The sequence below is a fragment of the Gnatocerus cornutus genome, chromosome 9 (genome assembly GCF_029298725.1).
Source record: "Gnatocerus cornutus isolate USDA-ARS CGAHR chromosome 9, icGnaCorn1.1, whole genome shotgun sequence".
Classification (NCBI taxonomy): Eukaryota; Metazoa; Arthropoda; class Insecta; order Coleoptera; family Tenebrionidae; genus Gnatocerus; species Gnatocerus cornutus.
In genome coordinates, this window is record NC_142241.1 from 6,432,229 (window position 1) to 6,460,054 (window position 27,826).

General features: G+C 36.8%; 1 protein-coding gene across 7 annotated transcripts; it reads right to left on the minus strand.

The window, feature by feature from the left end:
- Positions 1–70: 70 nt before the first annotated feature.
- baz (par-3 family cell polarity regulator) lies at positions 71–27,003 on the minus strand. 7 transcript variants are annotated; one of them, XM_088046502.1, is made up of 17 exons: positions 14,944–15,056; positions 12,317–12,576; positions 7,824–8,027; positions 4,685–5,157; positions 4,434–4,637; positions 4,226–4,386; positions 3,768–4,177; positions 3,520–3,696; positions 2,633–3,411; positions 2,265–2,584; positions 2,120–2,188; positions 1,962–2,047; positions 1,766–1,913; positions 1,144–1,718; positions 985–1,094; positions 729–812; positions 71–582 (listed from the first exon to the last, which is right to left on the minus strand). In XM_088046502.1, exons 2-17 carry the CDS (start codon positions 12,500–12,502, stop codon positions 273–275), a joined length of 4,296 nt encoding a protein of 1,431 aa, XP_087902628.1. In that variant the 5' UTR covers positions 12,503–12,576; positions 14,944–15,056; the 3' UTR covers positions 71–272. The 7 variants fall into 7 exon arrangements, with proteins under 7 accessions (XP_087902628.1, XP_087902627.1, XP_087902625.1 ...); XM_088046501.1 differs by having other exon boundaries at positions 2,280–2,584; positions 3,768–4,386; positions 14,944–15,057; XM_088046499.1 differs by having other exon boundaries at positions 3,768–4,386; positions 14,944–15,057.
- Between the last annotated feature and the right edge of the window lie 823 nt (positions 27,004–27,826).

A 27,826-nucleotide genomic window follows, 5' to 3' on the forward strand; every position in this document is an offset into this window, starting at 1 on the left:
GATGCTACCATGTTTGTTCAATAAACTGCTTGAAAACAGTCGTACTTTACTTGGAAATAAAAACAGAACGTAAATTGTATAAAATTTATTCTTTATACCTACAAATATTTATATACACATATAAATATTTACAATATATAAAATATCAAAGTCGTATATACACAATAAAATGATTACACCTAAAATGGACGTGGTGCTGATAGCTAACATAATACTGATTAAATCACTACCATTTTCAGCACCGAAGTATATGAGCACGATTCTAATTACAATTACACTTTAGTGCCGTTTTGTTGGCTGTCACCGATTGTCACATGTGTCACGAAAGGTCCTCTGTGTTGATTTCGATTCATGTGACGACCTTGCACAGGTTGTGATGGTTGTTGCCCTTGCCTAGGCAAAGAATTCGAGTTGACGTCTTGATAAGCCGCCGGTTGATTAGTATGATGCATTGATGGATTTGCTCGAGCCGGACGGTTCAAAATCTGTTGAATACTCTCGTATTCGTAGAAGTTTGATACGGGGCGCAGTTGGTTGTCGGTGCGCGTTTGACGCTGAGAATGATATTGATGCTGCTTGCGGCTACAGAATATATTAGATCAGATAGTAGGCTAGGGGCGAAAAAGCAAAGATCATTATTTTATGTACAACACGTGCAAGAGAAAGCAACATGCAACTTTATATTAGTAAACGCCAAGGACAGTGTGTAACAGAAAAAAAGTGCATACCTTTCTTCCTCCACCTTTAACCTTTGCTGTTGAACTTGCAGACGCATCTGAACTATCTGACTGTCAGATAGTGGATCTTTACGGCTGCGTGGACAAAATACAATTATGACAATGACAATGCAACATTAACACAATTTTTAAACATAAATTGATTTGTTATCATGCAACAAATCAGGTTAGTAACAATGAAATGTGCATAACACGGTTGTAAGAGCCCTTGGAAAGTCCACAACCACAACAAAAGAGACTCTTTTACCTCAAGTGATTCTGCAGCTCGTTGTAGTTCACGTAGTGGGTAAACGGCACTGATTCGGTGATCCCAGAGCGGCTCCCAGGGCGGCCACCATACTCTCCAAAGTTGGCACCCTTGAAAAAACTCGTTAGCTTCGCCGGTATAACCCCTAAATCTACATACTTGTCGCTGGTCGTAAATCGGGTCTCTTTCATCCGACTGGTAGTACGTGTGTCTCATTCTATGATCGTGTATCTTGCGCTCGTTTCTCCTCTGACCCTGATCAACATTCATCTGATTCCGGTATTTGATTACAGGAGGCGCAACCGAGTTCTCTGGTATCACCTGAACTTGCTCTGCATGTCGATGCACAAAACCATGCCTTTGATACAAAGGTTGATACAACTGTTGTAGTCTCTGGTTTTGTTGCTGGTGTTGTTCCTGTAGTCTATCATTCGTATTCTGCGTCTCTTGATGGTGTGTCTCAACTTCCTGTTGCGCGTGGACGTTGGAATCAAACTCATTGTTGTGATGGTAATGTTGGACATCGTTGTTAAACTCCATTTTTCTGTGTTTTCCGAAGCGGAACATGGAACCGATTCCTTTTAACAGACTCGGTTTCTTCTTCGATCCTTTGTGTTTGCCGTCCAGAGCTGCGTTCAGAGATGACTGTCTCGGGCCGCCTCGGACGTTGTTAAACCCGTCGATTTCGCGTTCGTTATCCATTGGTCCATCGATCAACCAATGCTTTTTGGCACCTAAAACGGAAAACTAAGAACTCGGAAGTCAAACACGGGAAACTTACTTATTTCAGACTGATGGTTGGGGTCTACGATGTGCTTATCCACCGCGGCTCTAAAACTCTCTTCGCAACCCCGACCACGGATCACCTTCAGCCCTCCTGAAGGACCCCGGTAGCTGTAAGCGGGGTCTCCCTCTTCCTGCATCTGAATCTGTAAAATAATCATTAATTTTAAGTTCGTGTTGCGCTAAATACGTACCTCCTGGACCATGGTTTGTAACGACTCCAAACTAGAAGACTTTTTCATCCCAAGAGACGGTCCCAATTGTCCCAACTTGTCCGCATCTACCAGAGAAACACATTACACAATGTCGCAACCCAGCGAAACGAAAGAAAAAAATGAAAATGAATGCTTACATTCCGGATGTTCTTGTGAGCGATTTACACTTATAACCGACTCCACTGACCCAACTCTGACTAAGTTAGCTATACAATGAATGAAAAACATAAATTAGCACAACAAGCAAAAAAGAGTTGAAGTTAGCACACAACGAAAACTTACGGTTACAATCCTTACTTTTTCTCTCTTCGCGGAGTTTCTTCGTCCTTTGGTACGTATCCGTACTCTTGGCGTCCAACGTCGCGTGACGTTTCTCCGACATGCTTTGGCGTCCGAACGCGTCTCTGGAGAACTTCTGAGGGTTCTCGAGGGACAACTGACTGGCGTAGGTAGCATCAGTCCCTTGAGCGGTGGTTTGGGAATTCGAGTCTGTGCTTTTATCATCAGCAATCGTCGCCTTTCCATCGGGTTCATGGTCGTTACGATTTTCAGGGACACTTCCGTTGGAAAGGTTCATTTTATTCGTCATGTGGACGTTGATTCTAAAATCGTGAGAAATAAAAAGTGAAGTTAGGTAGAGAGAAACGCACCGAGAGTTTTGATGAGTTATAACCCTGGAACCGTACTCATCTTCGATAAGAATTGGTTCAGCTGGAGCGAGGTTCAACGTGGTACTAGTCAAGTTCCCGTAAGAGTTGTTCGCAACCAACATGCTGTTGGTCCAACTTTCATGGGCAGCCTTGTAGTAACTCTCATTGCGTAACTGCTTGTTGTTACCAGTCAAACGGTCCAGGACCGGATTCCACGTGTGCATTTGCGGTATATTTTGTGCTGGTTTCGCATCAACCCCATTTTGATTAGGGTTGAAGATCACAGTATTCGTTGAGCTACCACTAGCTCCAGAGTTATTGCTATGTGATGGTTCAGTTTCATTGGAAAGATACAGTTCACCGGACGAAGACGTATTGAGCAAATTAGGATCTGAGCCTCTACTACTAAAACTTCTGTTAGCACCAGGAGATGACGCCCTTCTTGCTATTGTGAGGGTGATATTACCCGGTACCGGTCCTTCAGTGTGCAACATGGCTTTCCGAAGAGTTTCCATCGCATCACTGTTTGACTGTTGCAACAGCGATATTCCGTTCACGTTCAACAATTGGTCGTTGGTTCGCAAACGTTTGTCACGAGACGCCGCACCTCCATGTATCACACTCTTGATGAAGATCCCCAAGTCTTGAGAACCACTGGTTTTGCCTTTGACGCTGATACCGAGACCTGCTTTTTCGGAATCGTGCACTGGAATGTTGAGGGTGAGGATCTCGCGGTGCTTCCAGGGGAAGATCATCGTGTCGTCCGACTTCTCGGGGGGCTAAAGTAAGCAAAATTGTCATCAAGAAGCAATTGGTGGGAGGTTTAGTTAGCGCCACACATTACTAAAGCGGTTAGTACTAGTGAACTAATAAAAAAACTAAATTACATTGTTGTTGCTTGCTGCCTCTTGGAATTGTGAAATGATTTTAGCTACAGAACCATTCTTTTCAGGCGCTCTGTTTTGGAGAAGATGGCTTTGCGGTAGCGGAGGTATGTTAGGGGGAAGATCGTTACCATTAACAACCTCAGCTGCTTGATCCACTTCCTTCTCTTGATCAGAATCCTGTGTGATAACAACAGTAGTACTTGTGATATTAAACTACGTGCACAAGAAAAATCGCTAAGAAAACTTACGATAATTCTCGGTAGTGCGGTTTCAATCACGTCTTCTTGTCTCGAGACCACTATTCTAACAGTACTCCCCGGAAGCGCATTCCTTAACACGGCAACAGCTTCCGCTTGGCTTTTTCCAGTCATTTCCACCCCATTCACTTCGAGGAGTCTATCTCCGATCTTGAGACGTCCATCTTCAATAGCCGCCCCTTTCGGGATTATATTTTTAATGTAAATCGGACAATTCCCACCAGCAGGATTGTCTCGCGTTGTTATACTGAATCCCAAACCGTGAGGACCCTTTACTAAGTCAATTTCATATTTTCGACCTATTTTTCTAGTATTCGCAGTCAGAAGAGACTTTAAGTTCTTAGAAATGGCTGGGACTTTCTTTGTCGGAGAGACTGTCGCCACTTTCGTATTTGTACTTTCTGTAAATGTGGCGTTATTGGGTGTTAGTACTTCATTGGGAAACTCACGTTTCTGTTCACATTCTACCATGGAAACATTTTCTTTGTCTTCTGGAAATCTCGGGTAGATCGGAGCTGGAGGTTTCCGAAGGCTGTCTAAACCGGAATTTTTTATAACTTTCAGTCTTAGTTCTGGCGAAGTAAGGTGAAGTTTAAAGATATCTTGCACCCTAAAGAAAAAAGTGTGAAAATTTGTTGGAACCAAGGGGAGACTTACCTTTGGAATGGCATGTTTAGCAAATTCTCCCCGTTAATTTCTACGATCCTATCATAAATGGCTAATCTCCCATCTCGATCTATCCTCTTCCCCGGTTCAATCCCCTGTACCAAAAGTCCTCGATCCTTGCCTAGCCTGTCATAATCCGGAACAACATGAATCCCGAGCGGTCCAGGTTCGTTACGTATTATTATAAGTTCAGCACTGTAAAAAACTCGTTAATTTCGCTCAAAAGCACCCTAAAAACTCACATTGAGCTATCACCCGTCGAAGGTACAGGACTAGTAGAATTATTCGCTTGACCTAAGGGCTCCTTCCTTTTACTTTCCCGAGGTAACGAGGTACTCGCCCTTGATTGCGCCGCCCTTTCTGCTGCTTCCGCCCATCGGTACCCCGCTCCATCACCCAGAAACTGCATCGACAGCCTGTTACTCCCATCCCTTCCCATTCTCCGAAATCCGGGATTTTCTTCTTCCTCTTCTTTCGCATCTTCAGGCCATTCGTTACTATAACCAATTGGAGGAGGAGGCTCTAGGATTAACGGAGCAGCACTCCAACGTTTCGTGTGTTCGGAAGGTGCAGGGGGTCCCACGGGAAGCTGGTTTAGAGCGGGTTCACTACCTCTCCGGACTTGGAGGGCGCCCGGAACTCCAGAGGCGATTTGTTCGCCGGTTACCTCAATGTCAGTTCTGGGGTAGTTTGGGCCGTATTTGTGTTCTCCGTCCTGGAAAAGAATCGTGTTTTAGCAATGAGTCGGGTAATTACGCCGTGTCGTTCATAGTGTTTAAACGCCACCCACAGACTGTCGATCAAATTCCAAACAATCGTTGCGAAATAACGTTGAGTAATGCACTTTGATGGACAGCACGTTGTCCTACCCAAAACTCGAAGGAATCTTTTAATATCACTTCAAGTTCCAGCAAAGGAATGAAATAATTGGAATCCGTGAAGACTAATGATTTATAATGTCCCAAGAGATTTCTACCGCCATATTAGGGGTACTTATCAGCTGCAAATCGCTTTTTTTACATGAAAATTAACGGTTTTCTGTTTCTCGAAGCGCACTGGTAATTTGCAGCAATAATAAAATCGATTTGCTCATCAAGATCTGTTTTCAATGGAAATTTCTTCGGCGGCATCGTTACGTCTCTGACCGGTTAGAAAAAAGCGTTTTCGAACAGTTTTCGCCATTCGCGGAAAACTACGTGATGGAAAGTTACGAGTTGTTTAACAGATGGTAATTTACTGACCGTTTAAAAGACAGTTTTCTCACAATTTGTATTGTGTGGTAATTATGCCGGATTGCCAATGTTTCAAGTAATATACCCGTTTTCTAATGCAATTACGCTGAGCTTGGAAAACATTTAATACGTACTTAAGGTAAAACAGTTTTCGACGTGTGTGCAATCAAATAATTTTACGACGGTTAAACAATGCAATCGATTAGGAAGTCAATAGGTGGTGGTCTGTTATAAATTCAAAACTATTTTCTCAAATGGTTCTTCTTATGCATGCTTGTTTTGTACCGACGTTATAAAAAGCCAAATTTAATTCTCAAGATGCTGTTAATTAGTTTCGGTTTTATGGATGATTTCTTCGTCTTATTTTAGAACAGAAAATTATTTTATAGCATGATAATCTCTCTTCATTCGTTCGCTAATCATTCATTCATTTTTTTGCTGCTGGATCATTAATGGCTCTTACATTTCTTGCAAATTGAAAAGGTAGCAAAGGGAAGTGAATGCAACCAAAATCCATTTCTATTTTTATATTTTTAACAAATAAAAACTAAACAAAGTAAACTGAACAGTTGGCAGAATTTTGACACATGTTCGAATTTGACTCAAAATTTGATTGCTTTGATGTTCAGCTTACTTCAGCTTAAGGGGCACAACCACTGTGTAATTTGGAAAAAATCGTTTTCTTGCATATTTCGATAGTCTATACCTTTAAAAATAACATACAAAAAGTTCAAATAAATATTTTAAATAGTTTTTGAGTTATAGCTATTAGTATAATACCCTATTACAGCTATTAACTATAATAAAGTTATCTTCAAACGCGTTTTTCTCGAAACTACATTTTTTAAATTTGCTCAAGTAACTCGGAGACAAATCATCCGATCGTCTTGATTTTTTTTGTTATACATATTTTGTATGTCTTGTTTTGTAGGACGAACCTCCAATTTTTTTGGTAGTATAAAAAATGTAATTTTGGCGGACCAAAAATCATCAAATTTTCGCGCAAAATTCGACTTTTTTTTTTCAAAAATCTGCCCATTTTGTCAAATTTCAAAATTTCTCCACTATCAAGGTTCATCATACGGGAAAAATGTTCTAGTTTAATAATCTTTTTATTTTTTTTTATTTCAACCATAGTGAAGGCCGCAATCACTGCAGGAGTGGAGGTTCTTTTTTTTCTAGTGGCTTTAGAAATATATGTACTTAATAACTCGGGCAGAATTAAATATTTTTATCTGAAAATTTCAACTTTTCTTCATTATTTATATAAAAATGTATCCTCCAAATTTGAAAACATTTTACGGACTTGTATTCACTGCGTGCGAAGGTCCTACCAATGACGTGCGATTGGTATCGCGGGTGACCAGATTGAACCCGGGGGAGCAGCGGTTTGCCGCCCCATTGATTATAGCGAGAGATACGTAAGCCCCCGTTTGGAGACAGAGCTTCGCACACCCAGCTGCTTAGAGCACTCGTAGACATCGGTTTTCTTATTTCTTTAGTTAAAAGCCATTTCAATTTTACATAATATAGACTAGTAGAATTAATTTTAACTTAAAAAGCGCTAATTTATGCTCTTTAAGCGATTTCTTGCATGAAATGCATGTTATATCATAACAAAATGAAACACACAAACTAGCGATAACACTTTAGTTGCTCATCGAAATTTTACGACGTGGTAAAAAGTCCAGAATTTGAAATCTGTTGGTACCTCTCTGTGTGTCATTATTTATCATCGCTCGATTGACGGGGCTACCAACCCACATTGTATGAAATTTCCTACGCTTATTTAATCTCCAGGAATTTAATGAAAGCGTTGAACAGAAATGAAAGTTTCAAAATTGTCATAAAATCAATTAAAACCGATTCGACAAAACCTAAATTATTAGAATCACATCACTGTTTTAATTTTTCATTTTTCAAAAGGCGTTTCCGATCTAGAAACTGAAGAAATTATCGATTACTTCCGTAACAGTTCCCCGAGCCCGTATCTCTCATTCTTTTCAAAATCTTATTCTACTCCACCACGACCGGTTCTCCAAAGTCCGTTAAGTAATTAATTCCCCTTCAGTTTGCACTTTTATCACGTCCCCCTTCGATAATTACAAGTAAAAGCGCGGACTCCATCTTACTGTAATAAATAACTCACGTGGAAAATATCCGGACTCCCTGTTCCTACTGAACTGCCACTGGCTCCATCTCCTCCTCCGTGATGATGAGCACCATCTCCATCTTCGAAACTCGCTAATATCTGTTCTCTATCATCGACAACGTCGCTTAATCGATCATCGGGGTCTAAAATCCCGCCTCCTTGAGATTGCAAGTTATGTACGGATACCCAAGAATCTGAACCCTGCAAAGATTGAAACGAATTAATTATCGGTTAGCAAAGAAACAACAGACAATGAAAATGATGAAGGAAAAAAAAAGAAAAGTTTCAAGTCTGTTGAGTACGACCTTGTAAATGTCGGTTCATGTACCTGCTCGCAACAATGAGCGTACACAGGAGTCATTTAGACTTTTATATGCTATTTATTACACGCAGGGAGATCGGAATAAATGCATGAGTTTGTGCGACTGTGTGAAGGAATCGACACTTTGTATTCACATTTACCAGAAAACCACACAATAGTCGTCAAAAAAATTTTCCTTTTTGACAAAACATGCATTGGGTGCGCCAACAAAAGAATTTTCTCGGTCAGCGCTCAACATATTTTTGTTCGCAGTCATTAGCCCATGTCAAATTCTAGCTTTACCATTTTATCCGGGTTTTTGACGTGTAATTTTTCCGATATACCGCGTGTTTAGTATTATCAACTTTCACCTGGGTCTTCCTCATTAATTTAGTCGCACTTAGTTTTATCGTAACACAAGAATACAATTGCTTAAGCGCTTGTTAAGAAAAGTGGAACACCAAAAGTAAGTCAAACAAACACATCGCCCATTATCCATAATTAATTTTTACCTTGCTGATAATATTGACGGATATCCTAGCTGCGAGCAATTTTCATACGTCTCCACATTGCGACAGAAACTTTCGCTGTAATTGCAGTTCCAACCCAAAAACATCCCAACAATTCAAGACGTATCGTGATGCAATAATACACTAATAAATACGTCACGTAGTTAAAAATCCAAGATTCCACGCAACAATTAAGACTTTATTACGTCTTCTTGCGCGAGGACCATGACGAATACAGAAGGGCATACAACTCTCCCACGCACCAAAGCGAAACAAATTTATTTATCAGTGTTTTTATCTATTACACTAATGCGTCTTCTGGTAGGCATTTTTAAGATTGGTGTCGGGTCATTGATGGTAATTATCGCTATCCATTATTTTCGTCGCTTGTTGAGATAAACTGAAAATGTGTGAGTGCCTGGTAAGTCGATTAGACTAAGTGGTTACGAGAGTCTTCCAGACGTTTTTCTTTGAAATCAAGACCTTTTTGCAGCTTTAATCGCGATTCTCCCCGAGATACACGCAAATTGTTTTATCTTCGTTGTAAACTCAAAGATACCGTCTTCTTGTAATCTAAATAGAATAATGAACGACCTAAGCCGTCAAAGTGAAATTACGCGTATTCAACTTTCATCGTATCGTGAGAAAGCAACACTGTTTGTAATTGTTGACTTGTTCATTATTCTCGTTTCTAAAGTCACAAAGTCATAACTCTTCAATATTTTACATGTCATAACAGTGGAAACGAACAGGTGCATCAAGATTGCTTCTAATCTCCCGAGGAATTTTTCAATTCTGTTAGATACGGCTCAGGATTTGTCTGCATTCCTCAACCACTTGTGCTCGGAGACAATTTGGAACTCGATAAATTAGCCGCGGAACACTTCACACCTCTGAGCATGTAAAATAGCACAGTCATGAAGATTAGTGTCGTTCATTTTTAGTAGAAATGCAAATACTAAATTACTTCATAAAAAAGTGCATAAAAGTCGACAAAAAGACTTCCTGTGGTTTAACGAGCTGGAACTTACTAAGTCAGAATATCTACTGCTAAATCACTGGGTAAAAAGAACGAGAAAAAATGAAGTTATAACAATGCAGAAGATTGCTATGCTAATGGCCGACCAGCTGCTTAAGCACAACAGATGCCAAAGTAACATTAGAATTTGTCTAGAAAATGTCAATTAATTTTACTTTCTACTTATAAAACAGTTTATAAGTTGAAAATATTTCATCAAATCGTAGAAATTAAAACCCTGTAGCTTGAAAAATTAAATAACTAAAACCCTAGCAATCCTGAAAACTGAAAAACTTAGGAATCTTAAATCTCAATTTGATCCTGAAAACCTTAAAAGTGATGAACAGAAAATGAAAACAGTTCATAAAATGTACGTAAATGTAAAAACGAACAAAACTACAAAACCAAAACCTGAATATTTATCACACTTGAAACGACTATTTGATAATAGTAAGTAGGACACTTTTCGAAAATATTACCCAATCGTGATAAAACGAGTTTCAAAAACCAACTATCTAAATTTCACCCTTATCACATTTGAAATTCAAACCTTCACTATCTGTCACCAATAATTCGTCTTACAAAACTCTTGAGCAACTCAGCAAAAAACGATTACATCAAAACCAGAAATGTCTCATATTTCGTTTTTTTTTACATTACCACAGCATCTCAGCACATCATCAGTGAAATCGCAGATATTTAAATTTCCGTGTAAATTAAAACCGAATGTAGAACGAACTTCCGAGCAATGATAGTCAAAATTTACACATTGTAAGAATCCAGGCCACTTTTTCTCTAATTAACAAACACCGGTTATAAACACATAATGCTAACGAAATTATTATTCGAAAGGAAGACAATCATAGCCTTGGGCATTCCGAAATCAAGTTCAAAGTGAAAGTGCCGTAACCGAGTCAGACTGTGGCAATTTTCGGAGCAGACATTATCGGAAACCGTCTCCACTTTCTTTTCAAGGTCTTTAAACCCGTTCAACTTCAATAAACGTATGATGAATGAAACCAAAGTTTTATTCACGATAATCGTGGAAAACCATAATCACCGAAGGAGGTTTCTAGCACATAGTCACACTAAATGTTTATAAAAAATGTGAGAACATCACGAATTATCGCGGAATTTTTTGTAGAAAATTGTCGGTTCTTGATTGGAGGCGGTAATTTCGCACGCGTTCATTTCCATACAACCAAGTGAAAAAAGGAACAAACGATAGGCCTAATGAATTTCTCAAAACAGCTATTAAAAGTGAATTGGACAGCTTTTGTGCCAGACTAAATTATAGAGTTGTTAATTGTGTTTTTAGTCAGAAATTACCGCTGTTAGTCCTATCTGAAATTCCGTTGCGGTATTTAGTACTCGAAAAGATTAATTAGAGCCTTGTTCTTCAGCTTGTTGCGTAATTGAGGGTTTGTTCTACGACCACACAAAATTCTTGCATACCGTTAATTGATTAAGCTCAACTTAACGGAAAAAGAAGCTGCTATTAAATTAAATCGTAGAATTAACTTGGATTTTTCCAAATTCCCACAAATTGCAGAACTGTTCTTGTCAGACGGGGAAGAATTAATTGCTCACCTTGAGCGTTCTATGCTACGATTTTATTTTAATCAATTATTCCACGCTGTGGCTAATTACAAGTGAACAAAAATTCATTAACGAAGGAAAGTAATCACGCAACTTTTAAAACCCTTTTCTCATGAACTGGCCAACATGTAAAGTCTCTGAAGGCAAACCAGATTATGAAGCAAATGATGAATTTTTAATCAGACAGGATACGGTAGTATTGACTATAAATCTTATTCATTAAGAATGCTGATAGGTACAAATATGCGAGTGAAAAGAATTTGTTTAAAATGAGGTGTGCAATTTCACTACAATATTTTTGCAAGTCACAGTGCAATCAATCATACGAAGAACGTTTTACTGATATCTTAATTAAACACGGTTTAAAAAGAGCTGCAAGTTCCCCTGATATTTTTTATGTTTGTTTATTTTCAAATTATCTTCTCTTGGTAGAAAGAGGAAAGGCAAAGCAAGGAATATCCTCCAGAGGAAGGGAAAATAGAAACAATTAACATCTACATCCAGGAAATCAGGAGAAAAGTAAGTATTAAATTGGTCTATTTTACGAGATATTAGAACACCCAAGCTCTCAAAACCTTTAAATTGACAAAACTAATGCAACGGTTTTCAATTATGAGTTCTTCAGTTAGGAATTCTTCATGGATGATAATGCGGATTTTACGACTTTTATTAAATTCCCTCATTACGTAGAAGGTAGACATTTCTGTTTGTAATTTAATTAACAATTAGATACCAATATGGTAACATCCTATTAATAACTGCTACTAAAGCACACATTAAACTTTAACACCATTCAGTGAGTGTTATGCAAAATGGTTTTATGTCCACACTATCAATAAATAAATTGATTGGTTTAACTCGAATTGCATACTTTAATCCCCACTGTCATGGTCGTTGACTATCAAGGACAAAAACAAAAGTTGCAAATGCAATAGTTTAATGATTTCTGGTTTTCGACCACATACTCGTATGTTGGTCATTTACCAGAAATAAAAGCAAGTTACAGTTATCCAAACACAAAATGGGACTGTTTAGTATGAAAACGAGGTAAAACGCCTCTTACCTCTACAGACTTTTCACGACTTTGCGAAGACCTAGTAATGGAGATTCTCGTAGTGGCTCTTCCTGGCACATTCCGTTGTAATTTCTCAACATTGTAAGTTTGTCTCCACCCAAATAATTGCACGATTTTTTCAGCAACTTCCGTACACTTTGGTACGGCATTTATCGTCTGACAACTATCGAACATTTCACATCAAACCGGAAAAAATCCCAATCGCATTCACCAAAAAGTCACTTTCCGTCTTTGGTGTTAATCACAATCTGAAAACTTGAATGTGCACAACAACTCGCTTTTCTCGAGGGACTTGTTGGTAAAAAAAGAACTCATCGCATGTAGTTGCAGACCCACATTTTGCACGAACATTATTATGGATAAATTTATGCGGAATAACTGGAAAATGTTGCATTCACCGACTATGTGATGGTATTCCAAGGGCACTCCTGACTACAATATTTTATCTCAAGTAAAGATTTAGTGTTGGCGACCACAGAACATAACTAGTACGTTTACCGCACTTACATTACCTGAATTCCAGATTAATTTTATTTGCCATCACCGAATACCGCGAGATTTTGTAATTTTATCGGACCAGTTTTCAACAAATCCGACGATTATTTATCACTAAGGTTAAATAACGTTCTCTCTAACTGTTCACTTAATTCGTACTTATGCAAATTATGGTAAAACGAAAAGCAAACATGCTAAATGTGATTGGGCCGACTCCAAGAGCGGCAGATTATCAATTTTGTATGCAAGGCATCTAAATTAACTTCCTGTAGATTCGTTCACGATTTCTTTATATAAACGGCGCTTCCGTTCTTATCCATATCGCATAATAATACGCAACGCTCAAAGAAGAATTATGCGCACAGATTACATCTTATTACTAAAATCAAAATTCATTTCAATAACGGCGTTAATCCGTTAGAATTTTTTACCCAACATTAAAAACGAAGAATGTAGGAAAATAATAAATTCCCAGTAGATTCAGTTCTTGGTAATTTACGATACTGCGTTGAATAGGCAGGAAAATTCAAGTCATTTAAAGCATCTCAGTTAAACGATAATAATTATCTAGAGGAAGCATCAATATCAATTTTAAAATGCTTGTGCTTGTAGTGGACGTTTCGCACTCGAAGTAATGTAAAATTTTTGGAATCTTCAGTATTCATTGCCATACAAAAAGTAAATTTTTCCACAGTTCTATGAGTTACGAGATTTTCTGGATTCTGGAGTTTCTATTTTGTTTTAAATTAATTTCTTTTATGCATTTGAAAAACACAAAAAGTTCGAGGTTACACAATAGATTCAACCTACAAACACTTTCATTTCCCAAAAAATAGCCTAATGCCAAACAAATATCTCCATAATAGCCCACTACCGCTCGTTATTTTTAATACCACATCTTTAACGATTTTTTACCTTAGCGTGCTCAATTACAATCGTCATTAACCCAAAGTCTGGAATTTTGCCGTGTCGATTTTAAAATTAACGAAATTACGACCAATTAACGATAATTCCTGATATTCAATTACGAATCTATTATAGAAAAATTCCTTCTTTCGACCAAGTCAACCGTAATTTTACTGAGATTGTATTCAAATCGCGCTCAGAATTTTTCAACATTTGGCACTATACTTTCTATAAACCGGTGGAAATGATCGTTTCGTCATTTTGAATGGAAGAATTATGGCAATTGTGCTATTGTTTCGTTATTGCAACAATTAACGACAGAACCCATTTCGTGAGCATTTTTAATCTTTGTTACCCACCGATAAAATAGTAAAGATGTTATAAACGTGAAATGTCAACCGCTTTTCTATTATTATATCAAATCGCAACGAATCGAAAGCACGATGGCATATCACCGGCCAAGAATTATCATCACAACACAACGCCAATTAAAAAGTGATGGCAGAGCGATAAAATTATCCATCATTTCGCAACATGTTCTTCCTAACTGAATGCGATAATTAAATGAAAGATAACGGAATGTGTCATCAAGTATTATATCAACACACCCACGAAAATTTTTGTTGGGATTGCAACAATTTGATGTGGCGATAAAATTGCGACAATTTTTAAATTATAAGGCGCAATCTTGGGAATCTGACTTAACAAAACCACTTTTTAAACCAAGAGTTATTACTCGACGTATCACAAATTCTTGTATTGTTCTCAACGATTTCTCTCCATAAAAAGACTATGATATCGCTAAAATTGCCTCCATTTAGCACAATTAGTCGCTCTGAAAACACTGTAAAATATCTAACGTAATCGTGGCTTCATCCGTTGAATGATTAAAATACAATGACAGCGTTTAGAATAGTAAATATTTATCGCGAAAATTAATTCGTTTTTTCAATAAAAAACGACGGTGAAGAAGTGGGCAGTCAAAAACCGTACGTTATGGTTTTCACAGTTAGTTTTAATAAATCTTAAATTTGAAATTCATAAGTGCAGTCATGTAAAAATGTGATTAAAACGGCATTATAACCTAACTGATTACAAAATCGTACGTTTTGTTATCTAACGAAATAATTGAGCCTGTTGTTGTGCACATTAAGGTTTCATAAACACTGTGTCGTGGGCAATTTTGTAAAATACCACATTGGCATTTTATTTACCAGGTTTCCATTATTATTCCACGAATGCACAATTACAACACGCTGTATTAAATGCACTTTATGAAATAAACTAACACACACTTCGAGCGTTTCGAGCTCACTACTTTGACAGCGCTCACTCTACATCTACACTGCAATACTCTGGTGGGGTCTTCCACTATCACGTCTAATTTCCCTTTCCAGGTAGACGAAAATATACCTGAAGATAATTACAAAATGACAAAATTCTAATAGGGCAATTATTGAGGGAAAGCGAAAATTCGTTCGTGCCAACTGAAAGTGGAACTTCCGATTTTTATTATTTTAATATCCGGAACAGGTGGAAGTTTTAGTTGAATGTTTATTGCGTTGAAGGACGTCATTAAACAAGATAAGAACCGGTGTATGCTCACCTACCACAAATTTACAAAGAAAAGTATGTAATCATGTGACACATGTTTGATTAATAAAGTAAATACCAAAGATTAGTGTGGCCATAAAAAGACGTCTTAAGATTGATCTTGAAGTTCGTACACAATAGTCCTGTGCCATGTGATTTGTCGGGACAATGCCCACACTGCTCTGCATACAATATACACAGCCACAGACATTAATTGTACGATTTCTTATTACAGACATTGTCGTTTAACACATTTCAAAGTGTCGGATAATGTCGGCTTTTACCACTCCCTGTCGTATTGTTGTCAAGGTATGTTTAGTTTTTCCTTCCTTTACATTTGTTATTTAAGTAAGGAAGCTGGAGTATTTGCGAAGTTTTGATTCAATTTTACGCTCTTTTAAAAGGGTTTGGCTAGTCGTGGGAGCGAATTATCAATAACTTGTTTTTCTATAACAATAAAAGTACAAGAATGTAAATGGGTTTACTTTCACCCTATTCTTGGAATAAGAAAAAGCAATCAAAGGATGAAATTTTGTTGCTAGTGTCATCTCGTTGCGGTTTACAAGAATAGTACAGTAAAAACCGTCGCTTGGCTTTCTATTTGAGGATCTTGGGATTCTCGAAGAAAGTGAATAATTCTGTTGAAATATTGTTTTACGATATCAAAAGAATACACATGTCTGGATTTGTATTTTCTTTGTGCTGTCGATAGTAAATAGAAAGTGGGTTACCCAACAGGGAAAAATGCATTTTTACTGGTTACAACAATCATAATTCTAGTTTTGTTGGTTTAAAATCTTGCTTGAACGTAATTTTGGTTCCAAGAATGCAATAACTAAAAATGTTTGAAGTCTTTAAAGTTTCAACGTTATCAGTTTTCACAATCTTAGGTACTTAGATCTCCAGCTTGTTCGTTTTTACTATTATTTTTTCATTTTAGTTCTAAAATACTTAATATTATTATTATTATTGCCCAAGTGGGACAATAAAATGGCCTCTTTTACGTTTTTCAACCCAAGCACTACAATTATTTCGCCAAATTAAATTAGTGGCTTCAATGTGATCAAAATTCAGCAATTCGGCAAAATGGAGGTGAAACCTTTCAATTGGCGCAGTATTACTGGTTGCATAGCTCATAAAATCAATAATGCACCATAACTTTTTATTGCATTATTCATAGGACTGTTATCACTTGAGATAAACAAAATCGAGGCTAATCAAATTTGAAAACAATAAGGGTAAAATCACTGAAATGATAAAAGTAGGTCAAGGAGATAAATCACCAATTAAATTCAGAAATGAGAAACCGATTTTTGTGACAATCTTCACTAATGATTTCGCCATTTATCATCTTGGAATTGTTATAACACTTATCTAACGAAGCGGTCGAACAACAAAATCAGACCTTTTACCATTGAGCACAAGAAATAGTTGATTTCATGTTTTTATCAACTATTTAAAACACATTTTCTTCTAAATATGTTTGGCAAATAAAATCAGCTCGAAGTTATCTGAAAAATCGAAACTACATTATTCGTCAACCTGTCTCGGGTTGTCGGTTGCCTATCCATCACGTGATAAAGGCCACAATAAATTCCCATCACATTTCAATTCCATAATTTCTTCTCTAAGCTCAGGTGCAGCCTGTCACAAAACAAAGCGCTGTATGAACTAAGATAATAGCACAATAAATCCTTAAACATAAATCACCATTCAAGATTCAGACCCGATGAATGCTCTCATTGTGTTGGTACAAAAGCACAGGTACGTGCACTACAACATAAAACAGGCATTTACTAACAGGGCATGATAATTTCTGGAAAAAAACCTCGAGCTAAATGAACCAGTAACAATAATCTTGTGGAACGTAGATTTGCATTGCAAACAGTTGCTTATTCAAATGGCTGAAATATCACGTTTTCGACAGTAGTCTAATATGTGTAACCGAGAATGTAACTTTTGAACTCGCATGATTATTATTTTTCAACAAAAACCGGTATTTCTACCAAAATATCAAAAACAACGTATAATTTCACTTTTTACCATGACTTTGAACCCTTGTTTCTAACTCAATTTTTTAGAAAAATTAGTTGATTTTCAAGTTTTAGTCGTTGAAGTTTTTGAGTTTGAAAAACAGCCCATTGAGGTCTTTCAAAAACACAAAAAATTAAGAAAATGACCGGTTTTTAAGCCATTTTAAAAATGTGAGCATGATTTTTATGCTATTAATAAGGAAAACTACCGTTTTGCAAAGATTTCTCAGCCGTAACAACTGAATTTGTGGTTTTTGTTGAAAAAAAAATACATATAAAATAGAACAATCACTAACAAAACTCGGCATAATAATCTGAATTAAAAAGTTACACATATTAGACTACTTTCGACATATCCACAACAGTAATGGAAAACAAACTCCGATTTTGAAATTCCAAAGTGCCAAATTAACCGGTTTGTGGATAAAATGCTTCTAGTTTAAAAATAGAAAACTCAGAGCAATTTGCATCGATATTACCTTCAACAAAAAAGGAGCGTGTTTCTAAAAAAAATAACGTCCCGTTGATGACCATATTTCAGCGAAACCAACGTTACGCGGCAGTGGTCGTGGTTGCCTACAAGAAAAACGAACAAAAGCCGAGCAATAACAAACAAATACACGTAAGTCGTCATTTCCAATTTGCCTGAAAAAGCTGTAACAAAACCACATTGTTGACTCTAATCCGTACTAATTAAGACACACCTTTGGTTACTTAATACAATTTTAAAATAAACATCGCAAGGTCGCACGAGGATAATATTGTTAAACCGATGCATTAGAACTCGCCTATATTTAGACAAATCGATGAGTTACGTAAAGTTCGATCGTTTGCACAAAACTGTCGTGTACCAGGATTCAATCTGAATTATAGTTATTACAACGAATGTATTTATAGCTTCAAATATTTCAGTCAAATCGATGCTACCGTTTCAATCAAGAGGCGCTATAATTAAATTAATCAAATGACTCCACAGAATCTATCTAATTATACGGTTTTAACGAAGTGTTAAGTTAAGTTAACCACCGGAGGAATCTTGCAAACTAACTCTACGCGGAATTAGGTTTTTGGGGTGGGATCTTGAAGGTTGAAGATTTTCCTGTTGCCTACTCAATTTTTTTTCATTCTCGAAGCCACTCGGACTACTTGTATTGTATTATAATAATTACGGTCTGAACACGGAAATAGATAAATAATCGTAAATGGTTGGATTATTTCCTCATGCATGGGTCGGAAACTAATGCTACAGAAAAAATTACAATATGGACGAGTTTTACCACTTTTTAGGACTTGGCGCTTTATTAACTAAACACAACAAAAAACTTCTGTCTAGCGTCAATAACATGTTAGAGCAGGATGCAAAAATTACACTTTTTTTGTGTACCTGGCCACTTTTGTTTTATTTTCAGGTGTCGTGTCGTGATTCATCATTTCCACTTCTGCAGGAAATGACTAATAAATTATAAGCCGTCAATTATCAATAAAATTACACTGTACCAATTTATAATTTTGGAATAAGGTTGAAACCACTGTTTCTTTCTTGAAGCATCCCTAATCCCATCCTGAGAACAAATTCCTCCGTCTCACAAGTTTATTGTAGACATAAAGAAAAGTATACAGTCAGGTCTATAAAATTCCGGGTAAGAACAGGAGATACGCAGGTAGATACTAAAAGGAAGCAGGTGCATCATAACCATGAGAAGTCCAGGCAACCGTTACGCTACAAAATTGTACCACCCTTTACGACCAACCTGTTTCTTTCCATCTAAAGAAACCAAGTATTTTATGGGTGTGTATAAACGGAGATTTTGTGCAAATTCGGCTTTGGGACCATAGAAAATCCAGCAGAAACACCCACATACCGAAATTCCAAGTAAACGGCATTGTATAAAAGAATTTGTGCAGATCAAGTTTCAGAACCGTGGGACGCCAAGTCCGAGCATGGATGGCAAAGTTCACGGTCAGACATTTGTCAAGTTAGTGAAAAATTGAAAGCGGTGAAAAGTGAAACGTTTCAGAAAGTAGGGGCTTCCTGAGTTGAGTACTTTGCGACAAGTGGTTTTCAATGGTTTGCAGATGGCTATTTCGGAGAAAATCGCCGGAGAGCTTGATGACGACATCCGGTCGATGCTGGATTGTCTAATGAGGAAAGGAATGACAAAAAGTAGTTCTGAGAGATTAGGTTTCAGACATGCGAAGAGCACCATTGGAAATTAGCCGGTAGACAATGACATAACACTCCATCATGGACAAAAAAGTTAAATATCACAAAAAGGTGAGTAGTTTCCCTATAAACTAAACAATTTAATGTGTTCTCCATGTTTTCTAAATCTCAGGGACATGTTGGGCGTGAATGGCATTGTTCCAGTAGTGCAAAATTTGCAAGTTTCGCAACTCCAGTAGTCATGACTCGAGTATAACTGGTTGCAGCCATCTCGCGATTTTTCAACGAAGCGTTTCCGTAAAATAATTACATCACCTGTAGAAAAATCATTTTTCAGCGCTCTTAGCAATAACGAGTCTATTTACCAAACCATTTAATTTTATCTTTATACTTCCGGCGAGTCTAAAAGTATGCGTATTCACCAGCAAACGTAACATTTATGTAAACCGTTCGCATTCATTTAAATTCACGCTTTCCTTTTCTCGATTAGCCACAATTGCAAATCGCCCAAGTACAATGCACACATTAAACAAAGTTCTTGATAAGAGTTTATTCACTTGACGCATCGTTGAAGTCGCCAACAAACATTTCAATGACAAAATTCTGGCTGCTCCGACAATAGAATGCATCTATGCGACCGGTACGATATTTGAGGGGGGTATTCCCTATGATTTGAACGCGTGGTTAGGACACGCGCCAACGGCCTTTGCAGCTGTCGTTTTTAACCGTTTAACATCCCCGACGTTGAATCATTTTTGATGAATAATCAACCACAATTCGCCTTTTGCTAATAAGAATAATGAAGTGTTGATTCGCAATTGTGAAATGCGTTGCTGTAACCGAACACCAAACGCCTTCTGCGTTCTTGTTATCTCTTTACTGGTCTCATGAGAATGCTGAAAAATAATATGGTAAAAAGTGGGTTTGATATCTAACCAGTTCATAACTAGAACGCAATTTCCGTCGACAGTGGATAGTTAAAAATGACTTCAACGTGGCGATTCGAACGAAATTGGATTGGATTCGGTATTATCGCGTCAGATGGTAAATGAGAGATATTTCTACTAGATTAAGAAAGATGTTGGTGTAACTAAACGCTGTTAGTCACGTTGATGGTACTAATTTATTTTTTACAAAGGACTATTGATAAAAGTTGATAACCAATCCTCTTGTCCAACTTATTGAATTACAGTACTCACATGTAATCGATTAACATTTTGTTGGGTTCTGTTCTAGTTCAAGTTTAAAGGTGTGATCACAACTTGGGCTGTGGGAATTCTGATCGGAGCAAATTAATTAAGAACCAGAAATGTGTAGACACTAAATTTTAAAACGTGAGCAAACTATGCAAATTGGATCTGAATTTGTCATGGGTTAGACGGGTTTTAAAAGGCGCTCGCAAAAAACGAAGCACGAAAGAGAACAAACATGACAATAACCTCTTGGAGATAATTTTCGTAATTAACACAGCGATGACCTTTAAAATTTGTCTTGATAAAATAACCTTCTCGCGGTGTAATCCTAAAAGGCACAATGGTATTCGAAGAACCTATAATTAATCCATAATACTCCGTAAGCCGCAATCTCAAGAATGGCAACAATAAACCTATTATGATAGAAATTTATTGAAACAATGAGCAGCAATCAGTGAAAAAATACCAGCATGTGAAAGTCTCGAGATGTAACGAGCCACAATATGAGCCTTCACGATCAAATTCCATCTTGATCTTGAGCTTAACCACGGAGCATTCATAACACCCCAACAACGTCCTTTGTTATGTTCTGTTAAGAACCCGATCGTTGTGCTGCCAAGCTTCTAATCTCCCGAATATATCCAAGAATTTCTTCATTTAGGATATCAAGAAAATGAGTCATGCGTTCAGAATTCGCATTGTTGCTTCAACAATGAATGAGAAATGTGTGGCTCCATTATTAAATCCCACTTTACGCATTCTTAATGCTGATTTAAATGTCATGACAAAGTCGTTTGACGAAGATGATAGTACACGTGGTGTTTTTGATTAACACGTGTGATTTTTATCTCCTCTTTGAAAATTGAAGTAGTGATGTCGAGGAGTGCCATATTCTTGTTGTTCTCTGATTGTCTGCCGCATACAAATGCTGCGGACAACCTAATAAGTAACCTGACTACGTTCTAAGAACATCGGCTACTAGAAAAAACAACTTTCAGTTGCTGTCGACTCACACAAGAATTCAAATCGGAGATTTAACATCCTTGCCTTCGGCCGAAAACGTGAAGGCACAGCAAATATGTAAGGTGGTTATAATTCGATACCATGGCAAAAACTTGATGAACCATGGTAGTGTGACGTCATGAAACGTGACCCAAGCAGTATGACGACACTCAGAGCAGAGATATTTTCGTGGAAGAGACGCCACCACACTGCGGGTGGAGCACAACCATTGGTAATCGATTTTTAACCAAACCATGAACAACCTTCCAGTCACATTTACGGGTAATTTATACAATGAAATAATCAACGCCGGATGCACAGATGGATTAAAATGACACCTAGACGGATTGGATTCCGAAGGACGAACGTGGACTGCTTGGGATTTGGTACTGGGTCATATGATACCGAGGATCATGGACACAGATCAAGTTTGGTGGGTAATCAGACACGGAGGAATTAGTGTCAACGCACAAGAATTTTCGAAAATCTTATTTTACTGTACTGCTGTCTCACCTCGAATAATTGCGCGTTGTAAAAAACAGTCGTTGCTCGCTAATTTACAAATCGCAATCCTTGATCTTTGTTCGCTCAAAACTCCAAGCTTTTGTTGTAATCCCCGAATTTATTAAAGTTTGACGTATTATCTCACCAAAGGAATTGTTTTTATTACCATGGGAAAATCTCCCAGTGTCTAGGTTAAATTTTTACCAAACAAGAAGATTCAATGTCGATCCGCTTCCTTGTTCTCTTAACAGATCTGGCGCTTATTTGTTAACAAAATAAGTTATTCACGCCAAGTTACCTTAAATTAAGTCAATGTGTGAGAACGAAGATTAACATAAGCATTTATGTTTGTGGAAATTTTATACGACCATAATAGTGAAAGCAGAAAAGTTAAAAGGCGTAAAAACGTTATTACGTCCCCAGTAACAGTGTTTGGAGACGCTTCAAGTGGGATTAAGATTCTATAAAACCTGGCACAAGCATAGAAAAGAATTTTATAATGGACATAAATATACGTGTGAAATTGCCACTATTATGACGCAGAGCTTTTCGATTCTTAATGTTGATTGAGACTGATAGTTTTGTTTGTTTTACTGTAAAACCCCATAAAGGCTTTCATCATGCGACATGAAGTACATAATTTCCTTGTAACTTACGTGTCTTTAATTTCCTATCTAGAAGATGTGAGGCAATTCTGATAAGAAACACGAATAAGACAAAAGTATAGCTTATGTACACACGAGACCATAGCATGACTCATTTCGAACATAAAAAGTGACATTCCAACAAAACTCGCTTGTATTATTATAATAGGATAATGTTTTGCATTCGATTGAGCAGAGACGTGAAGGTATCCGTCGATGACAATAAAAATCGTACTCGGCATTCCTTCGACTCGCCAAAAATCGCATAAGGTCAATAACCAATAAAAATTCATCAAACAACTAACGCAACAAGAATGTGTTCAATGCAAATCAGGCCGAGAACAAAAGTAATTGTTTAATTTGTGTGACACGTTGAACAAGAAACGTGTAAATGAAAGTGAATGACTTTTCTCTCCTTTTCCGATTATTTAATGGCGGTTTTGTCCTTAACAGCTTCGCCATTAATTTATTCAAATATTAGTTGGAAATCTAGACTGGAGACGATGGCCTTTACTAAACTAGATTCGATTCCGCGAAAAAATGCAATGACTCCAATGGACTATGAAGGTTTTGTTACGCCACGAACTGTTGTTGTCTGATAACAATTCAATAAATAAATTCGAATACCCGAAGTACATCAACCTATGTTACATAATTTACTAAGAAAACACACTATTATGAAAGCATTATTTACAAAGAGAATTGTCATCGGATCTTTGACGACTCCGTAAATATTGACATTAAACAAAATTGTATGTATTTAAAGCTCATTAGTTTGTTAACTATTGTTTAGAATGGTTGGTAACTGTTAAAAAGTAAGGTACATTGCGTGGGCGCTGAATACGTTTGTTTTTAAACGATAAAAATGTGAAAATTACTTTGATCAATAGGTTATTTGGAAAATAATATCGATCAAGCAGTAGTTTGTCAAGAATTGTAAACAAAAACATTTAATTCAAACAAAATAAGTAAATAATCAGACGGAAAGTGACACAACAAGATGAGACTTAATATGGAAACGAACGCAGCACTTCATAAAAATGCACTTTTAAGTTGGCTGAAAAAAATTCTGTCTGGCTCCAAACCTTTAGCTCTAAATTATTAATTAATGACTGGAAATGTGCCGCTTTATTATTATAAAAAACAAATAAATTTCAACGCCCTGACACGGAATGACAACAAATCATATAATTTAAGAGTTTTAACGATCAATTAATGACGTTTTTAGATGTGGAATGTAGTTGTGTCTATTTAATTGCCAAAAAACTCGATGATTAATAGGAATATGGATCGAGTTATGGCCAATCAGAGCTACAATTATGAATTTTCGAACTTATTTTCCTTGTTAGTTGTCATGAAAATAGTAGTGACACTCACTTAACCTACAGAAAATCTGTGGGAGCTACAAAAACAGTGTGTAGTAGGTTTTTAAATGCTTTGACAAACCGTACGAAACCGTTACAGTAAAAGTAACAGTTTTCCTGTTTTAAGAAATCCAGGGACATTGAGAAATTTGTACAAAAATACTTGGTATCTCGAGAAAAAATAACATCTAGTAGGCCTTGTAATGTTTAGAGGGGTCGATAACACTTGATTTTGACTTTTCGTAACTGTCAACAGTGTCATATGGGCATGGCAATTAAGGTCGCTTTGAGATAGCAGGAAAGTGGTGCCGGATTCTGAAGTCGAGATTAACTGTTATAGTTGGAAATATCTAAATAAACCTAAACATCCGCATGGTAGAGGGGTATTTTTGACATTTGACGGGGTTCCCAACCATAGACGTCACAGATGGGCTATTTGAAGAAACATTCCCGCAACAATTTATTATCGACTTTGAGTGCAAAGGTTTCTAAAAATTATCTTTAATGTCATAGAAGAAGATTTTTAAACAAAAGGCATAGTTTTTAGATTATAACCACGTCCCATAATTGTGGTTTTATTTTACAACCAATGTTGCTGTTGATACGACGCCACTGCATCACATCAGATGTTCGCTGGCGCATGAGCATTAACGCGATTTGCTAATGCGCATCCGTTTGTTTGGGTCTTTTTACATCTTTTCATCTGTACGAGAGTATAGAGGCTGTGGAAATTCAAATGCGTAACGTAATAATTAATTATGTCAGTGGTCTAGTTTAGGAGTCTTGAAATTATATCAAAAGAAGTAATATGTATAAGACTCTGAAATATTCAGTTTTTGTTCAATGTTATTTGTTTATGAATTTTAAACTATTCTGTAATTCATTAAATTTCCCTGTGAAGTTGGATATGGGAAAAAAAATCATGTCGTAACTGACACAACCGCAGCAATTTTGACGTAAATATTTGACAAATTTAACAGTTTTCGAGCAAGAAAGGGAAGCAAAACCTGAATAAATAACATGAAATAAGATTCAAAAGAATTGTATAAAACAACATGAACGATACCAAAAATATTTTAAAATCTAAAGGACACAATTAAACGTAAACAGGAAACTTTTAAACGATTGAAGGATTTCAAATACTTTAAAATACAATAATAGATCTTTTAACAATACCTAAGTAGTCTCAAGAATCTGAGAAAGGATCTGCAGAATTTGAAGAATCTATAGCACCCAAAAAATGCAGTTCTGAAGAATTGGACGGAAAAATGCCAAGAAAAGAAAGAATTTTTGGAAATCGATAAACAATATGACTCATTTGGATTTGTTCTGACACCTGTTGTTGGCAATATACCACACCTCGACTTTACAGGTGATAACTAATCTGGTGTTGAATTTTAGGCGCCCGAAGGTCTATAATTCCGTTAAAATAATAATAAAAATGCCAGAATTCCCGAACTTTCAATCAAACTAAAACAATTATGTAATACAGAAATGATTGCCAAACTTAGTTTCTCAGACAAATTTGAACAACACGATCAATTTCAGACATACGTGTACCATCTCGAAACCCATTCCAACAACAAATTTAAAACAAGAATAAGACAAATTATTCGATTTCAATCATAAAAAGGTTTTGAATGAAAAACCCACGCCTCCTTTTGACATGTACTAGTGAAAAATTCATTGTTTGTGTTACGATGACTAACATTTAACTGATAAGCAGAAACGAAACCGAAGCAAGATAAACAATGAAAGAAATTTCAGGTATTGGCGGTTCTGGTATGACGCAATATTTAATTCAAACAATAAAACAAAAGAAAAACGTGTGCAGCATCACAATTGCCATAAAAGTGTATGAATCCGCGACGGACATTTTCTGATTCTTCATTTTTATGTCGTAGTTTTGACTCATTTATCGTGATCTACTTAGAAAAATTACAAATTGTTGAATTCGAAGATTTTTTATTTTTTATGTCACTAAAAGTAAGTACCTGTGAGAAGTATAAGTACTTTTGATCTATTAATAGTATAGAAATGTCACGTCGCAACGAAAATAAGGCAGTTTGCAACTTCATTTAAATGGAAAGGGTCTGTTCTTTGCATTTAATTAAAGAGTTCAATTTTTGCGATTTAAAAAGCGCAGTGGGTCTTTGAAGTAATTTTGAAACGCAAACATTTGGATATTTGTTCAACTGGTGATCGATAGTAACCGATTAAATAAAAAAAGTCCATCCCTGAAGATAGCGCCTAATAGGTTGTCATGGTAACTGCGTATCAATACAAACCGAAATAGCAATCGTGGACTAATTGTGACAGCCGACATAACCCTAAAACCAGGTGAACGAAGATTACTCACCTTTCCGGTAGCTTTCTTGTAACGGAGAATCGCCTCCCTGACAAGGTCCCTCACGAGGATGTCACCGTCACCACAAGGCACAACAACTCTGACATTACCAAAACACACAGTCACCTTCATTTTAAAACCGAACAAATGCACATCTACCACTCCGCCAGGTAAGTTGATGACGCCATGCTGTAGCACTCAGGTATGTTTGTTGTGAGACACCTGTTCAAACGGTTTAGTTACAATAAATAATTTTATTTAACGTTAGAAACGAGTGGTGGATGATGGTTTTACGATGGTTCTTTCATGAGTCAAACCATTACCGAGGTGACTTCGACGGATCGCAAACATGTGCACATTTTCAAACAAAACAAAAGTTGCGCGATCCCACGACACTTGCTTTCACTATGTTGGCATTTTACAAACTAAAAATTTCAAACAAGTTTTTGCCCCCACTCTATATACCTGAGATGCGGCGACCAATAGGATTGCGAGTTGGTGACGTGTTAAACACGGGAACTAGGAATGGAATGTTGCGGTTGGTCAAGAGATTCAGCGCCCTCTGTTGCACAGGTGCGAAAGTTATTTGAATTCTGAAAGGAAGAATTAAAAGGAACGTGTGATCGAATGAATGAAGGGTAAAATTAATACAAAATTTTTCAGAAAATGTTTTGTTCCAGTTTTACGAGGAGCGATAATGCCGCTATTATCACACAAAAGAAAATGATAATCTTGTAGAGCATTTGTCATGATTAGCAAGCTAATTGTTCAAAGAAAATATGGGAAAATTATTGCTTAAACAAAAGAAACATGCTGCTATTCAAATTAGCATCTCATAAATGAAAACGTGAAAGTGTTAGTAGGCCTTCCATTATTTTCATAAATTGGTAACACTTTTATATTTCCTTATTTCATCAAAGATACAAATCCAAAATTTTGTTGGTTACGATAGAATGAATCAAATCTTCAGTGTCAACTCGTGCAACAAATTTTCTCTCTTAAAAAAAAACCGAAACGTCACAAAAAGTCACTATTTTTTAGTCGTTTTTAAACAGTAAAGTTGGCAATTTTGTTATAAGTAATGAAAAGCGCTTGTTGACATGGAAACACTTTGTCTGCCTAGGCAGAAAAAGTACTTTTTGTGACGGTTACTATTTGAGACTCACATTTTGCATGGTCCTTGCACGATCTTAACTTTGAAACTCTTTGAAACCAATATTTTTCACAGTAAATGTCATCAATGACAACTACAT

Excerpts from the sequence above, each read along its gene's own strand:
- baz (XM_088046499.1), bottom strand. The coding sequence starts at position 12,502 with ATGTTCGATAGTTGTCAGACGATAAATGCCGTACCAAAGTGTACGGAA. Across the intron at positions 4,387-4,433 it reads CTAAACATGCCATTCCAAAG|GGTGCAAGATATCTTTAAAC; the intron begins GTAAGTCTCCCC and ends TTTTTTCTTTAG. Across the intron at positions 3,412-3,519 it reads AGGCAGCAAGCAACAACAAT|CCCCCCGAGAAGTCGGACGA; the intron begins GTAATTTAGTTT and ends TGCTTACTTTAG.